This window comes from Mytilus trossulus, chromosome 8, assembly GCF_036588685.1.
Source record: "Mytilus trossulus isolate FHL-02 chromosome 8, PNRI_Mtr1.1.1.hap1, whole genome shotgun sequence".
Taxonomy (NCBI): Eukaryota; Metazoa; Mollusca; class Bivalvia; order Mytilida; family Mytilidae; genus Mytilus; species Mytilus trossulus.
This window is the reverse complement of record NC_086380.1, coordinates 57,170,297-57,188,102: the sequence shown is the minus strand read 5'-3', so window position 1 is coordinate 57,188,102 and position 17,806 is coordinate 57,170,297. Positions and strand designations below refer to the sequence as shown.

Below are 17,806 nucleotides of genomic sequence, written 5' to 3'. Positions count from 1 at the left end.
AATACGACTCTGTCCTATGGCAAATACTCTATCACCCTTCACAGAGACGCTTGATCAAGTGTGCGCTTTATTAAATACGACTCTGTCCTATGGCAAATACTCTATTACCCTTCACAGAGACGCTTGATCAAGTGTGCGCTTTATTAAATACGACTCTGTCCTATGGCAAATACTCTATCACCCTTCACAGAGACATTTGATCAAGTGTGCGCTTTATTAAATACGACTCTGTCCTATGGCAAATACTCTATCACCCTTCACAGAGACGCTTGATCAAGTGTGCTCTTTATTAAATACGACTCTATCCTATGGCAAATACTCTATTACCCTTCACGGAGACGTTTGATCAAGTGTGCGCTTTATTAAATACAGATGGTTATGTACAAGATGTCATAGTTTATTACTTTGAATTTTAAATTTAATCGACAGTAATAACAGAACATTCAGTTGACAATGTTTTCTCGGGGTAACAATCTGCTCTATCACCCTCTCAGCTATGTGTTATTTATATATTATCATTGTTGTGACATTTTTCATGTTTAGTAGTAATTTTTATCAGAAATTCTATATGTTCACACTGCATATACTATGTTTGTTTATAGTTTTCTTCATAAAATTAATAAGTGCCTAGTTTATTATTCCAAAGCACTTATTTTTTGCATGTTTTCAAGTCGGTGTCGCAGATTTCTTAAATGACCATAAACATGATATATGAACTGTAACATGCAAATAATTTAGATTCTACCTTTTAGTCAAAATACAAGCAGTATAAATAAAATAAATACAAACTAGAAAACTTACACCGCCTGCACATTTTTATAGATGGACAGACAAAGTGAAAAGTATAAAGTTATTGTATCCTTGATACGAGCCCTTATCAATCAAAACATATGTATTTTCCAGTTATATGTACTAAAGATGCCTTATTGTAGGATTAAGTAATGTTCCAATGTTCTACATCAATAAACTTACCAAGTATATGTTTAGGAATAACTTCATCGTGATCCATCAGAATATCTAAAAATATAAAAACAACAAACCATGAACATGGTACTCTCAGATTTCAACTTGTTGTCTGTTGTGTAAAATTGTATTTATCTGTTGAGTTAATAGAAATACGATGATAAGCCCTTTTAACTGATTTTTATTGTTTGTTCTTTTGCTCATGTTACATCACTGTCCCAAGTTAAGGGAGGGTTGACACATTATGTATGTTCATGCCCCAAGTCAGGAGCCTGTTATTCAGTGATTGTCATTTTTTGATGTGTATCATATTCTAAACATAAATCAGGCTGTTGGTTGTCTTGTTAGAACTGTTTTACATTTGTCATTTCAAGGCCTTCTGTAGCTGACTATGCGGTATGGGCTTTGCTCATTGTTGAAGGCCGTGCGGTGACCTATAGTTGTTAATTTCTGTGTCATTTGGTCTCTTGTGAAGAGTTGCCTCATAGGCAATCACACCACATCTTCTTTTTATAAGTAAAAGTTTCAAAGTCAATAGACCATGATTGAGGGGCAGGGCCAAATAATATCATTGCAATGAGATATATGCCAATGCTCATACAACTAATAAAATTGAGAATGGAAATGGGGAATGTGTCAAAGAGACAACAACCCGACCAAAATAAAAAACAACAGCAGAAGGTCACCAACAGGTCTTCAATGTAGCGAGAAATTCCCGCACCCGGAGGCGTCCTTCAGCTGGCCCCTAAATAAATGTATACTAGTTCAGTGATAATGAACGCCATACTAATTTCCAAATTGTACACAAGAAACTAATATAAAAATAATACAAGACTAACAAAGGCCAGAGGCTCCTGACTTGGGACAGGTGCAAAAATGCGGCGGGGTTAAACATGTTTGTGAGATCTCAACCCTCCCCTATACCTCTAACCAATGTAGAAAAATAAACGCATAACAATACGCACATTAAAATTCAGTTCAAGAGAAGTCCGAGTCTGATGTCAGAAGATGTAACCAAAGAAAATAAACAAAATGACAATAATACATAAATAACAACAGACTACTAGCAGTTAACTGACATGCCAGCTCCAGACTTCAATTAAACTGACTGAAAGATTATGATTTCATCATATGAACCTCAGGCACAATCCTTCCCGTTAGGGGTTTAGTATCATACCATCATAACATATATGAGAAGAACATAACCCGTGTCATGCCAACAACTGTTTTTAGAATAAATGTCTTTAGTTCCGATGCAAAGACATTATCAGTGACTCAATATTAACGCCAAAATATGCAATCTTTAATGACTTGACAACAGTATCATAATTATATCCCTTCTTAATCAGTATATTTAAAGGTTTTGTAAGTTTCTGAGGTGAATACTGACACCTTTGTGCTTTATAAAGAATATTTCCATAAGAAATTGGATGTGAAATACCTGAACGTATAAAAAGTCTGCATGTTGAGCTATATTTACGAATGATGTCTTTATACCGATGATAAAATTTAGTAAAAGTTTTGACTAGTTTGTGATATCGAAAACCCTGGTGTAATAATTTTTCAGTAATACATAGATTTCTCTCGTTAAAATCTAAAACATTGTTACAAACACGAGCGAATCGTACAAGTTGAAATATATATAAACACCGTAAGATGGTGACAAGGGAACGTCACCATCTAAAAACGGATAATTAACGATAGGAAATGAAAAATCATCCCTTTTATCATAAATTTTAGTATTCAGCTTTCCGTTAGTGATATAGATATCAAGATCGAGGAAAGGGCAGTGGTCATTATTAGTATTAGCTTTATTTAAAGTAAGTTCAGCAGGATAAATTTCATTAATATACATACTGAAGTCGTCATTATTGAGAGCCAAAATATCATCCAAATATCTAAAAGTATTATTAAATTTGTTTATCAAATGTTGTTTTGATGGGTCTTTGCTTATTTTTGTCATAAATTGTAACTCATAACAATACAAAAAGAGGTCCGCAATAAGTGGTGCACAGTTAGTTCCCATTGGAATTCCGATAACCTGACGATATACGGAATCCCCAAAGCGAACAAAAATGTTATCTAGTAAAAATTCAAGGGCATATATAGTATCAAAGCATGTCCAATTAACATAGTTTTTTTGTTTATTGCTACTAAAAAATGACCTAAAAGAGTTTGAACATATATATTCACATTCTGTTTTTTTGAATGCCCATTTAATTAGGTGTGTGAATTTTTTCTTAATGAGAATGTGAGACAATATATATGTGGTATACAGGGTAGAAAAATCAAAACTTTGAACAGATTCAAAATCACCAATATGAGCATGCAATTTATCAAGTACTTCCAACGAGTTCTTGACACTCCAAAAGTAATTTATTCCACTATTTTCGAAGGCCTTATTTGAACAATTTATTATAAGGTTTTTAATTGTACCAAGTGTGCTGGTAAGAAGAATAGACAATTTAGTAGTTGAACAATGGCTTGAAGACGAAATAAATCTATATTTGTAAGGGGTTTTGTGTAGCTTTGGAAGCCAATACATAGTTGGGACTTCCATTGTATTTGGCTCTGCTTGTAAAGCGGTGGCTAAAAGTTTATGTTTGTTACAGATTTCGTTTTCTGAAAATGGAGTCAGTTGGAATGTTGGTGAATTGGTGATTTCCTTTTTCAGAACCTCAATGTAAAATTTACGTCAAACAATAATAATATTATTAGCAGCTTTATTGGCAGGGACAAAAACAAATTCCTTGGCTAGTTCTTTTAGTTTATGTTTGATACGAGAAATAGGTTTATTGTGGTTATTGTTAATAGTAAATGTTCTTTAAAATGTTGAATACGTATATCAACTATCTTCATTACTGAATTAAAAAAAGAGTCCAAAGATTTTTTGTCAGCTTTTTCCCGTTTTATCCATTTCATACAGTAAGTATGGAGTGAGTCGTGGATGATATTACGACACTCATTCCAATTAATAATTGACGGGGGACGAACTGCATACCAAATACCATTGACCTTCCACTAGTGGTTCCCCATACACTGACCTAATCACAAACTAGTAAACTTAGCAAAAGTTTCATTGTCAATAGATCATGACAATTTCTATGGCAACAAGATGTGCTAATGATATTACAACTGTATAGTACCAAACAGCATTGACCTAACACTAGTGGTTCACTATAAAGTAGACCTAATCAAAAACTAATACATTGTTGACAACGCCATCCCGTTGCCGAAAACAGCATACCTATGTCTCGCTTTTTGACTCCATCAAGGCGAGACAAAAACTGATTATTTAAGTGAATTTTTCCAAGGACCATAATTACTCTGAATAAAATTCGAACTTGGATCTGTAACTTGTCATGATAAAACTATATACCAATTATCAAATCAATATCTTCAAGCACTATGAAAAAAGGGTGGTAAACTGATTTGACTGACGGACAGACAGACAGACAGACAGAGAAGGACAGACAGACACAGACAGACAGACAGACGGATGGAGTGCAAACTTAAGTCCCCTTCGACTTCGTCAGTAGTGGACTAAATGTAGCTGTAGATTATCACACTAAGGGTAAAACTGCTGTAAGACAATTAACATCAATATGAAAAAATATCAGACCTGCCAACTATCCCGATTTTCGCTGTATCATCCCGATTTTTACCACTCAACCCAAATCCCGATATCGGGATCGTAAAATTAGTCAAAATCCCGATTTTCAACAAATATTCCCGAAAAAAATATTGTTTACCGATTTTGAAGTTTTTCTGATCAATTTTAAAAAAACAATCATTTTACCTGGGGACATATTATGACAAGTTAATGACCCTACGCTAATCAATAGTCACAACAGGTGTCATAATTAGTGGTTGTATTTAATCAGATTACCTAATGGGTCGTAACAGTCCTCAAAATTAATTTGTATACACAAATAATTTTGGTCAAACAACCTTTCAATTTTAATCAATTCATTATACAAGCACACTTTGCAACATTTTCCGTAGTTCAACAGCAAAATCATAATTAATTAAAAGATGAGAACTGTAATGAACTCGTTTATCTTGAAATCTGTTTAATTTGTGAAACCAGACATCGTGTGTCTGTTGATTTAAAATCGACGCCATTTTGTATACACCTCTACTGTGTTACTGTATAAGCCTCCGCCGGTAAGAGCACCTCTGAATACAAAGAAAGATAACTCAAATTTTTATCCATTTTCTCATTGATACTGATAAGGCCTGATGAGTAAGACTAAATCAAAATCTGTCTTCATCCTTCTTACTTTAGGACAGTTAGTTTAAGGTGTTTTGAGTCAAGGTTCATAGATGAGAAGGTCATTGGAGGGGGAAAAGGGGGGGGGGGGGGTCTCTTCTTTGAATCATTTTTTCTATTCTTTAGTTATTTTGCCAATTTTATAATTTAAAAGTACAAGAATCATGCAAATAAAAGAAATCAAGGCCTATAAGGTCATCATTAGTATATCAAAAGAAAAAAGAAGAAAACTTAGACTATTTTAGGAGTAAGAAACAATGCTCACAGAAAAGTCGCTAAAATTGTAACCCTTTAAAATCTTGTCGCGCCCTAAATCCCCCATGGAGATTTTCAAAAGTTGGCAGGTCTGAAATATACATCTTTCAGTCTTGTGTGAAGTTCAGAGAACTATATTATATGTTTACCTTTTTTCTTGTGTCTGTCTTTAAGTTTCTTCATTCCTGAAAAAAGACAAACTGTCTAGATGTTTTATAGTCTAAATATTTCTATAACTGAAACCCAACATTGTACAACATAATTTTGTCATAAAGGTAAAGAAAAAACAATATTTATATCGCCAGTCATTTTTTTATCAATAATTTTACAAACTTGTAGATTTAACAATTTGAACACAACTGACGAAAATGTTTAAAGAATTAATAAATTACTATCATGACTATTATCAGTTGACATGGTTAAGGTAGATGTCTAAATATTGGCCGATAGATTTTTCTTAATCTTCTATAAGACTTTTTTGTTGATGAACTTTCAAAATTTAGTATAACAACTGGGAGTTTGGGACCATATTTTTCTGTTAAAATACATTGAAATTTACGAAATCACAGTTATTTTATAAGTGAAATAATTCTTTTTTATGTTAAAGTCAATGAGGTGAATGCTTTTCAAAATACCTTTGAAATATCAAATAAAATAAGGGGTCACAGGCCTTATTTTCTTGGAAAAAAAACCAAGTGAATCTGTGAGCTACTGCTCACTAATGATACCCCCGGCCCGCTAAAAGTATAAGGTAAACAGGAAGTTATTGAGTGATGAATCTGAAAACACATCACATGGTATAGCTGACTCATATAAACCTTGAAATCAAATTTCAGAAATCCTTGTAATGCAGTTCCTTAGAAAGATGCGAAGAAAAATATTGATGGGACGGACTGACAGATGGAAAGATGGACGGATGGAAGGAAGGACGGACAGACAGGCAGAGGTAAAACAGTATACCCCCACTTTATTTTAAAGTGGGGGCAAATAATTAAAGTGGGGGTATAAAACATAACTTTCAAATTCAATATAATTATTTGTCCTTGATTTTAAATGGACTTTCCAGAAAATTTTAAATACAAGAGTGCACACGCTGAAATGACTCACCTTCTTTACTAACCATTGATTTTATGTTGATAGTGCTAAATATAAAGCTCAACTACAACTATCACATACACTTAATAAGATCCAAAAACCTGAGGTCAAGGTCAGATAAACCAAACTGGAAATACATGTACACCTTGCAATCATTACATACACCAAGTATGCTTTAAATATAGTTGACCTATCGCACATAGTATCTAAGAAACTGACATGTACATCGTAAAATATGTTCCAACACCAAATATACATGATATAGTTGACCTATTGTATACAGTGTTAGAAAAACAGACAAAGACACAAAAACTTAACTTTCACCACTGAACCATGAAAATTAGGTCAAGGTCAGATGACACCTGCCAGTTGGACATGTACACCTTACAATCATTCCATACACCAAATATAGTAGACCTATTGCATACAGTTTAAGAAAAACAGACCAAAACACAAAAACCTAACTTCATGTATAACCACTGAACCATGAAAATAAGGTCAATGTCTGATGACACCTGCCAGTTGGACATGTACACCTTACAATCATTCCAGACGTCAAATATAGTAGACCTATATTGCTTATAGTATATGAGAAATGGATCCATTCAATGAGGTCAAGGTCAAGTGAAAACTGTCTGACGGTCATGAGGACCTTGCAAGGAACTCACGTGCATAGAGTTATACTATTACTCATATTAAGAGAGAAATTAAGAATACTAAAGTTCTTAACTTTTTTTCCAGTAGTCACTGAACCATGAAAATGAGGTCAAGGACAATGGACAATGGACATATGACAGACGGAAACTTCCTAACATAAGGCATCTATATACAAAGTAGGAAGGATCCAGGTCTTCTACTTTCTGAAATATTAAGCTTTTAAGAAGTTAGCTTACGCCGCTGCCGCCGGATCACTATCCCTATGTCAAGCTTTTTGCAACAGAAGTCACAGGCTTAACAATAATTAAAAACCAGTTTTTTAATAGTTCCTCTCTCTCTTTTCTGATTTAGCAAGATGTTTGTTTCCAACACTAGATCATTCCTCTTACAATTAAACATATATTGATGAAAACGTGTCTTTTTTCGTTGAATTGTATACTTTTTTTTTCGCATATTAAGTGTCCGATTAATATAATGGGAGGGGGCACTGACTGCCTGAGAGGGGGGGCCACTCCAGTCATGCTTCAGAGATTACCTAAATAATCAACCAATTTTTTCTCACAAAAGGGGGGAGTATGGGCTGGTCCCCTCCCCCCTTAAATTCCGCCTCTGAATAGATACACTCAATATGCTCTGATGTATAAGAAAATGGGCAGATTTTTATAATAATTTAAAAACTATGTGAAATTTATGATATATTGGAATCATCTAAGTAAATTAGGTACAATATTAATTTCAGAATCTGCTATAATTACCTATGTGACACAATTGCATTTCTTGATCTGACAATTCTGTGTTCTCCATTTCTGAAGCAACATCCTGGTATTCTCCGTGTCGTACAGCTTCAAGAAGGTGTGTGTATGCATCTCCACCTTTGCGAATCAATTTGTTGTATAAAAGTCTATTACTTTCCTGTTGAGTGAGTGAAGAATTACAAATTTCCTCTTTTTCTTCAGTGCTTAAAACATCAGACTGATACAGGTGGTCAGCTATGTCTGTTTTGGAGTCAACACCATGGACAAACATCATGTAATTCTTTTGTAGTTTAACTTTGTTTTTATTTAAAACTGAAATATAAGAAAGGTATGAATGAAATATTCTCTCCCTCTTTCACACACATAATTTTTTTTTTTCCAACTGTGATTCAGGCTGTTTTGTTAAACATGTTAAAGTTACTACATTAAATATCAATTGTAGGAGTATTTTTTTGTGTTTGAAATATTGGTTTTATTCCAATACACAGAACAAAAAAAATGTACCAAGAGTGCATAATATATATGTAATAAATAGAATAACATTATGTATATGTATCAAATTAGACATGTCATGCATGTTAGTTAGACAATGAATGAACAAAACAGTATTTTTAAGATAAAAGGCGGAAGATAGCAAGGGGATATTCAATATTCATAAGGCTGAAAGTCTGACAATGCCATGGCGAACTGGAGGCTCTTAAGAGTCTGTGTCACTAACTGGAGCTATGCAAAACATGAAAATGACCTTTCTCCAACATTGTAGACTACAATTTAATATACATGTACTATCGATTCCAAAATTGAAATAAATGTCAAGAACTTAAAAGTTAGTAAAAAATTGTCTTTTTAAAATAAGCATGATAAGGGGTCAGCCAATGGTTTCTGTCATATTGGCACTCTTATATATACATTTTGTACCAATCATTTTCTAGGATAACAGTTTCTATATATCTCTTATAGTTTTCAAGATGAGAGGCAAATACTCTAAAATTCTAAATAAATTTGTCTTTAAAGGGCAAAAACTCCTATAAGTAGTTTATATCTAATAGCTACGGTCATGTATGAATTTTTGTTGACCTTGAATATCTGATCATTTTTGCTGTTCACAGTCTGACAGTATCTACTTTTCGGTTTTTTCAAGATTATGGACAAAAAATGGTGAATAAGTCAACAATCTTCATTTAAGGGCAATAGTTCTAATAAGGAGTCAACCAATGTTTTCAGACATATAATGCTTTTGTATAGGCCTTGTATTGTTGATAATATTTGTTGTTAATAAATTCTACTTATCTAATAAACTATAAGAGTTTTCCAGATAAAAGGCAAAAATTCACAAATAAGTCAAAAATGAAATTTGAAGGGCAATAACTCCTGTAAGGAGTCACTAGTCTGATGGTTTGAATTTCATTGTTTTTTTTTTTGTAGACCTTATATGTATTTATTTTTGCTGTTTGCAATTTCTACCTATCTATTATAGTCATGATAATTTTCCAAATAGTAGGCAGACATTTGATAATAAGATTAAAAATTTGTAAGGGTTCTGCGGAACCCAGTGTCTCGCCTACTTTTGCTGTTAATCACACACTCAACAAAAATGATGAAAGAAATCAATAACAATGTCCTTGATACTATCTTTTGATTGTCAGAAGCTTCTGTCCAAGTTTGGTAAAAATCCAGGATAGTTTAAGGATCTTAAAAATGTTTAAAAAACTTTAACTGCAGACTTAATGTAATGTTAACTGGAAGACCATTTATAAGTAAAATACTAGAAAAATGGGACTATTTTATTTTTTTTTACAAAATTTACTTCTTGATACTAACTTATGATTAGAAACATGCTTCTGTCCAAGTTTGGTACAAATCCAGGATAGTTAAAGAAATTTTAAAAACTTTAATCACAAAGTGAATGTTATGTTTCCTGGCAGAAAAACTAAGTCCATTTATAAGTTAAATAAAGAAAAATTGGAATTTTATTTTTACAAAATTTCCTTCTGGATACTATCTGATGATCATAATCAAGCTTCTGTTCAGGTTTAGTACAAATCCAGGATAGTTTAAGAAATTCATAAAAATTTTAAAAACTTTAATCACAGAGTGAATGTAATGTTTCCTGGCAAAAAAACTAAGTCCATTTATGAGTAAAATACGGAAAAAACGGAATTTTATTTTTACAAAATTTACTTCTGGATACTATCTCATGAACATAAACTTCCTTCTGTCCAAGTTTGGCAGAAATCCAGGACAGTTCAAGAAAGTTATTAAAATTTCAAAAAACTTTAACCACAGAGTGAATATTTTTGGACGCCGCCGACGACGCAGACACCGACGGAATGTAGGATCGCTATGTCTCGCTTTTTCGACTAAAGTCAAATGCTCGACAATAAAAGAACAGTTCCAATGTGCCCCGCTTGGCACATATTTTATATTTTCAAGCGACATAACTCTTTTAAAAAAGTCAATTGTCAACCATTATAGTACTTGTCCTAAATATTGCTGATATTAACCTATAGTATAAGTTTTATAAACATTGATAAACATCTGTCAAGAATTGTACATGTGAGAGCACATTTAGCGAGGCCATTTTCAATAACTGTAATATTTGCAAGGGGCATAACTCTCTTAAAAAAGGAGATCAGCCACCATTATAGAACTTGTCCAAGATATTGCTGATTTTAACCTATAGCATAAGTTTTAAAATTATAGGCTCTAAAGAGCCTTGCTGTGTTGCTCACCTTGGTCTATGTGCATATTCAACAAACACTCTCCAACTTTGTAGACAAGAATATAATTCATGACAAAAATCTGTTTTGTTAATCTTGTATCAAGACAAATTAATCAGTTATTTTAAAAAAAATAAACAAAACCGACCAGAGTTTTAATCCATTTCAAGAAAAAAATCTCAAAAATTTTGAAACATTATTCATGTTATTTGATGATTTTCAAAAAAACAACAGGACAAATGACTTTCAGGAACACATTAATAAAACAAGTGAGATTGTAAAGGCAATTAAGTCCCTTATTTCAAATGAAATGTTGAAAAATGGAATATCAGTCAATAACAAAACCATTACAAAAGCTATTTAACTTTATTTTAAATAACAGAAGTTTTCCAAAAGCTTGGAATGAATCATTTTTAGTACTTCTACATTAAAAGGAAAGTAAAAGTGATTGACCCTGGTAATTACAGAGGTATATCCATTACTTCGAACCTTGGAAAACTGTTTAATAAAATAATCCTCTCTCGATTACTCGCTTATATAAATAATATTCCAACCCGTGGAACCCCCCCCCCCTTTCTCTGGATCTGCCACTGATAGTAGTGACAGTCTACTAAACTATATCAGCAACATTTGACTTGTTAGTAGATCTTGACTTGCTGATCTTTTTTGTGATTGAAGGAGGCTCGCGGGTATAAGATTTTCAAAAAAAAATTAAACATTTATTTTTCATTACACTTTTTTTCAATTGCCTTTAGTAGTTGTTACTTTATCATATGGTACAAAAATCATTCCAAAAAATCAATTGGTGTTGGCCCCAGGTGACTTTTAAAATGTAGATATCATTGAAAAAGCTCCAAATTATCTCCCTTTGGTACTAAAAATCCCATTTTTTGGCATTAAAATTGAAATATCTTTTCTAACTCATCGGTGACCTATATTTTTTATTGCTGTTTTCGAATAAGCTGTACATAAACGAAATAATTGTAAATTTTAAGCGATATCTGTAATTTAGTTCTTTTTTATTTCGATATTACCGCTATTTCTTCTATTAGTTCAACAGAAAAAAAGGACATTAACAAAAAATGTATGCTTCTTTCGAAGGCAGATTGTGAGCGTAAATGAACAGTGACCCCATTTTTTTATTTAATTTTTCTTTTAAGTATAAGATAAAATATATTTATAGAAAAATATAGCGAATTCTTATATTAAATAAAAAAATTGATTTAGATCCGCGAGCCCCCTTAAAGTGTATCTTTATCTATTATAATTTTCCATCATATATATTGCAAAGCAACAAAAAAAAGAGTGTGGATAGTAAACCCCCCATTGACAGAAACAAGTGCCTGTGTGTGATTTACTTGGTAACAGAGACATATAATACAATATGTCTCTGTTGGTAATCAACTAATCCATACCTAATATACATGCCATAATACCCATACTGTGAAATTAAAATTTCTCACATGACACCCTTTCTTTGGGATTGTGCAACTGAGGCATTACCATTTAAGCATTATGTTTTATATGTATAAACCCAGTACAAAGAACGTTCCACTCCATTATTGCTGTTTACAGTTTATCTCTATCTATAATAATATTCAAGGTAATAACCAAAAACGGCAAAATTTCCTTAAAATTACCAATTTAGGGGCAGCAACCCAACAACAGGTTCTCAGATTCATCTGAAAATTGCAGAGCAGATAGATCTTGACCTGATAAACAGTTTTATCCCATTTTAGATTTGCTCTATACAAATATGCTTTGGTTTCAGAGATATCAGCCAAAATCTACATTTAACCCCTATGTTCTATTTTTAACCATGTCGGCCATCTTGGTTGGTTGGCCGGGTCACTGGACACATTTTTGAAACTAGATCATGTAGATACCCAAATGATGATTGTAGCCAAGCTTGGTCATGTTGGTTTAATTTGGCCCAGTAGTTTCAGAGGAGAAGATTTTTGTAAAAGTTAACGACGACGGACAACGACGACGACAGACAACGGACGTAAAGTGATGAGAAAAGCTCAATTTGCTCTTCGGGCCAGGTGAGCTAAAAATGAATAACTTCATCAAATAGATTTCAAAACAAATTGTTTCCTTAGTAGAAAATTAGTATTATAAATAGTTTTGATCACAAATTATTTTCTTAGTAGAAATTTATTATTATATGCTTATGATTACCAATCAAAGTATTTTAATAAACGTAATCAAAGAAATAATTATCCAATTTTCAATTCTGCATACCAACTTGAAGCAGTATTCCAAACCAACTATAAACATGATAAAATGTAAAAAAGGCTTTGTTCATGTTTTGTTAAGTTTCTCAACTAAAAATACATAAGCCCATAACTGTTAAAATGAAATTTGTAAAAAATATCTAATTGATTCCAAAATAAGACAGACGCTTAACTTTTCTTTATTAGAGAAAACGACAAGTATGATTATAATTTTTTCCTTTTTTGTTTGTTTCTATTTTCATATGTATGATATTATCAAGTTATCAACTAGCTGAGACATACCCCATGCCTTATTTTTGTATAAAAAAAAATAAATTAAAAAATATAAAATAACACGTATTTACATGATTTATGTCCTGCGACTTTCTGTCCTACAATTTGCATACCTGCTTACTGTCATTATATGCGGGGGATTTTCCCAAATGAAAGTTCCTAAACGGAAATTTTGAAATTTTGAAAGAGCAACTTTTAAAATTATTTTGTTCACAACCATTGAACCAAAATGTACTAATAAATAGATTGCTGACATAGCATGGGCATTCTCTTGTTACATGTATGATGTGGCCAATTAAATATAGAATGGAACTGCTTTGTGTGCATCACCTCAAACCATTCTGAAACACTAACAGCACCCCCCACCCCGACCCCTTTTTAATAAACCCTTATCATTTATACGATACAAATTTAAAGTTATTTATATTTTATTTCACTTTGGGAATTCAATCATTTTCAAAAAATTTAAACTCCTGTGGTGTTAAGTAACCATTCAACCTCCTGTGTACTGGTGTACATGGTGTACATCATGGTGTACAAGGTTCCAATATAAACTCATCAGAGCATGTTGTGATTTAGCTTGGTAATCAAATAATTCATACCTGATATACATGTGAGATTAAAATTTTGCCATTTTAGCAATATGTTTTATATGTATAAACCCAGTACAAAGGAAGTTCCACTCCATGTGTGATGTATCCCGCTTTTTCTACCAAGGGATCAATAGACGCAGGGGAGTGAAAAGTAGCCTATGCTTAAACATTTGCTGTAGGTGAAAACCATAATAAATGTTTTGAAGAAAAGCATTGCTAAGGATGTTCGCTACTCTGTTTCAAAATTAAAGACTGTTATAAATTGATAGTATATAAATAAAGAAACTAAATGAAAAAGAAAAACATGAAGGGTCCGTGTGCTTGTTTTCGAGATATATAAGCCATTGAAAATTTTGCATACATTTAACCAGAGACATATAATACAAAATTATATGTCTTTGATTTAACATTAGCACCTGTTTTTCTTAAAAAAACGATGAAAAATAACAAAGATTTTACAAGATTTTCAAAGATAACATTTAAAAGTGTATGTAATCAAATCCTGGAAAGAAAAGTAGGGATTAAGGATGCTCGCACCTCTTGTTTTATAATTAAAATCTCCACATGTTGCGTAATCAGGTTACACCGGATACGTTCGATAAACCTCGGACTTTTACAACTTAAAAAATCGCGGGGTTTTACGATCTCAATGATAAATTTTGAAAACAAAATAGTAAAAATGGCGACTGAAAATTTTCATTCATGATTTTTTTTTGCACGGGAGTTTTTCCTCTTCGACGGGAGGACGGGAAGGGACCCCTGAAAACGGGAGTTTTGTACTCCCGTCGGGAGGTTCACATGTATGTAAAAAAGGCTTTGTTCATGTTTTGTTAAGTTTCTCAACTAAAAATACATAAGCCCATAACTGTTAAAATGAAATTTGTAAAAAATATCTAATTGATTCCAAAATAAGACAGACGCTTAACTTTTTTTTTATTAGAGAAAACGACAAGTATGATTATAATTTTTTCCTTTTTTGTTTGTTTCTATTTTCATATGTATGATATTATCAAGTTATCAACTAGCTGAGACATACCCCATGCCTTATTTTTGCATAAAAAAAAATAAATTAAAAAATATAAAATAACACGTATTTACATGATTTATGTCCTGCGACTTTCTGTCCTACAATTTGCATACCTGCTTACTGTCATTATATGCGGGGAATTTTCCCAAATGAAAAGTAGGGATTAAGGATGCTCGCACCTCTTGTTTTATAATTTTTTGTCAGATATTCGTTAAGTTAAGGATGCTCGCTCCTCTTGTTTTAGAATTTTTGTCAGATATTCGTTAAGTTAAGGATGCTCGCACCTCTTGTTTTATAATTTTTGTCAGATATTCGTTAAGTTAAGGATGCTCGCACCTCTTGTTTTAGAATTTTTGTCGGATATTCGTTAAGTTAAGGATGCTCGCTCTTCTTGTTTTATATTTTTTGTCAGATATTCGTTAAGTTAAGGATGCTCGCACCTCTTGTTTTATATTTTTCGTCAGATATTCGTTAAGTTAAGGATGCTCGCACCTCTTGTTTTATATTTTTTGTCAGATATTCGTTAAGTTAAGGATGCTCGCTCCTCTTGTTTTATAATTTTTGTCAGATATTCGATAAGTTAAGGATGCTCGCACCTCTTGTATTATATTTTTTTTGTCAGATATTCGTTAAGTTAAGGATGCTCGCTCCTCTTGTTTTCTAATTTTTGTCAGATATTCGTTAAGTTAAGGATGCTCGCACCTCTTGTTTTATAATTTTTGTCAGATATTCGTTATGTTAAGGATGCTCGCACCTCTTGTTTTATATTTTTTGTCAGATATTCGTTAAGTTAAGGATGCTCGCTCCTCTTGTTTTATAATTTTTGTCAGATATTCGTTAAGTTAAGGATGCTCGCACCTCTTGTTTTATAATTTTTGTCAGATATTCGTTAAGTTAAGGATGCTCGCACCTCTTGTTTTATAATTTTTGCCAGATATTCGTTAAGTTAAGGATGCTCGCACCTCTTGTATTAGAATTTTTGTCAGATATTAGTTAAGTTAAGGTTGCTCGCTTCTCTTGTTTTAGAATTTTTGCCAGATATTCGTTAAGTTGAGGATTCTCGCTCCTCTTGTTTTATAATTTTTGTCAGATATTTGTTAAGTTAAGGATGCTCGCACCTCTTGTTTTAGAAGTTTTGTCAGATATTTGTTAAGTTAAGGATGCTCGCTCCTCTTGTTTTAGAATTTTTGTCAGATATTCGTTAAATTAAGGATGCTCGCTCCTCTTGTTTTAGAATTTTTGTCAGATATTCGTTAAGTTAAGGATGCTCGCTCTTCTTGTTTTAGAATTTTTGTCAGATATTCGTTAAGTTAAGGATGCTCGCACCTCTTGTTTTATAATTTTTGCCAGATATTCGTTAAGTTAAGATTGCTCGCTCCTCTTGTTATACAATGTTTCCCAGATATTCGTTAAGTTAAGGATGCTCGCACCTCTTGTATTAGAATTTTTGTCAGATATTAGTTAAGTTAAGATTGCTCGCTTCTCTTGTTTTAGAATTTTTGCCAGATATTCGTTAAGTTGAGGATTCTCGCTCCTCTTGTTTTATAATTTTTGTCAGATATTTGTTAAGTTAGGGATGCTTGCACCTCTTGTTTTAGAAGTTTTGTCAGATATTTGTTAAGTCAAGGATGCTCGCTCCTCTTGTTTTAGAATTTTTGTCAGATATTCGTTAAGTTAAGGATGCCCGCTCTTCTTGTTTTAGAATTTTTGTCAGATATTCGTTAAGTTAAGGATGCTCGCACCTCTTGTTTTAGAATTTTTGTCAGATATTCGTTAAGTTAAGGATGCTCGCTCTTCTTGTTTTAGAATTTTTGTCAGATATTCGTTAAGTTAAGGATGCTCGCTCCTCTTGTTTTAGAATTTTTGTCAGATATTCGTTAAGTTTAGGATGCTTGCTCCTCTTGTTTTAGAATTTTTGTCAGATATTCGTTAAGTTAAGGATGCTCGCTCTTCTTGTTTTAGAATTTTTGTCAGATATTCGTTAAGTTGAGGATTCTCGCTCCTCTTGTTTTAGAATTTTTGCCAGATATTCGTTAAGTTAAGGATGCTCGCTCCTCTTGTTTTAGAATTTTTGTCCAATATTCGTTAAGTTAAGGATGCTCGCTCCTCTTGTCACAGTTTAGAATTTTTGCCAGATATTCGTTAAGTTAAGGATGCTCGCACCTCTTGTTTTAGAACTTTTGTCAAATATTCGTTAAGTTAAGGATGCTCGCACCACTTGTTTTAGAATTTTTGCCAGATATTCGTTAAGTTAAGAATGCTCGCTCCCCTTGTTTAAGAATTTTTGCCAGATATTCGTTAAGTTAAGGATGCTCGCTCTTCTTGTTTTAGAATTTTTGTCAGATATTCGTTAAGTTAAGGATGCTCGCACCTCTTGTTTTAGAATTTTTGCCAGATATTCGTTAAGTAAAGGATGCTCGCTCCTCTTGTTTTAGAATTTCAGCAAGATTTTCCTAAAGTTTAGAATGCTCGCACCTCTTGTTGTAACATCAATAATTTGCATAATACAATATATTGCGCCAATTTTTGGTTAACCTACATGTATATTGAGGGTGCATTTATTCAATAATTTTCCACGAATGACATAATGTTGAACTTTGTCAATTTAAGTGCAATTTGGCATACAGTTTGCAAGGTTTATCTGACTAACTACATGTACGCACCCATCCTACACGTTTACCTCATGCAGAGTATATTATTTGTTATAATGTGTATTTTATCAGGATGTTGATTTCCTTTATAATTTTCACAACTAACATAATGTTTAATCACTTTTTTTTTTATAGCTGCATCAAATTTTTCATTAAGACACAACTATTTTAAATGGTATTGCATCTTCCTGAAAAGGCATGCAATATTTGCCACTGGACGTTAAGCAACCGCCAATCAATCAATTCAAATTTTACTCCAACATCACTGTTTCGAAATAACATTTTGAAGCACCTTTTTATTCATGCA

The 17,806-nt window shown here is 32.6% G+C and overlaps 1 protein-coding gene across 1 annotated transcript in view; it reads right to left on the bottom strand.

Moving 5' to 3' along the window:
* LOC134727785 (uncharacterized) overlaps window positions 1–17,806 on the bottom strand; it is a 391,209-nt gene that overhangs the window by 5,267 nt on the left and 368,136 nt on the right. The window contains exons 3-4 of the mRNA XM_063592173.1: window positions 5,641–5,676; window positions 973–1,017 (exon numbers count right to left, since the gene is read on the bottom strand). Of these exons, the coding sequence (XP_063448243.1) occupies window positions 973–1,017; window positions 5,641–5,676 (81 nt within the window). The remainder of the gene's footprint in view (window positions 1–972; window positions 1,018–5,640; window positions 5,677–17,806) is intronic.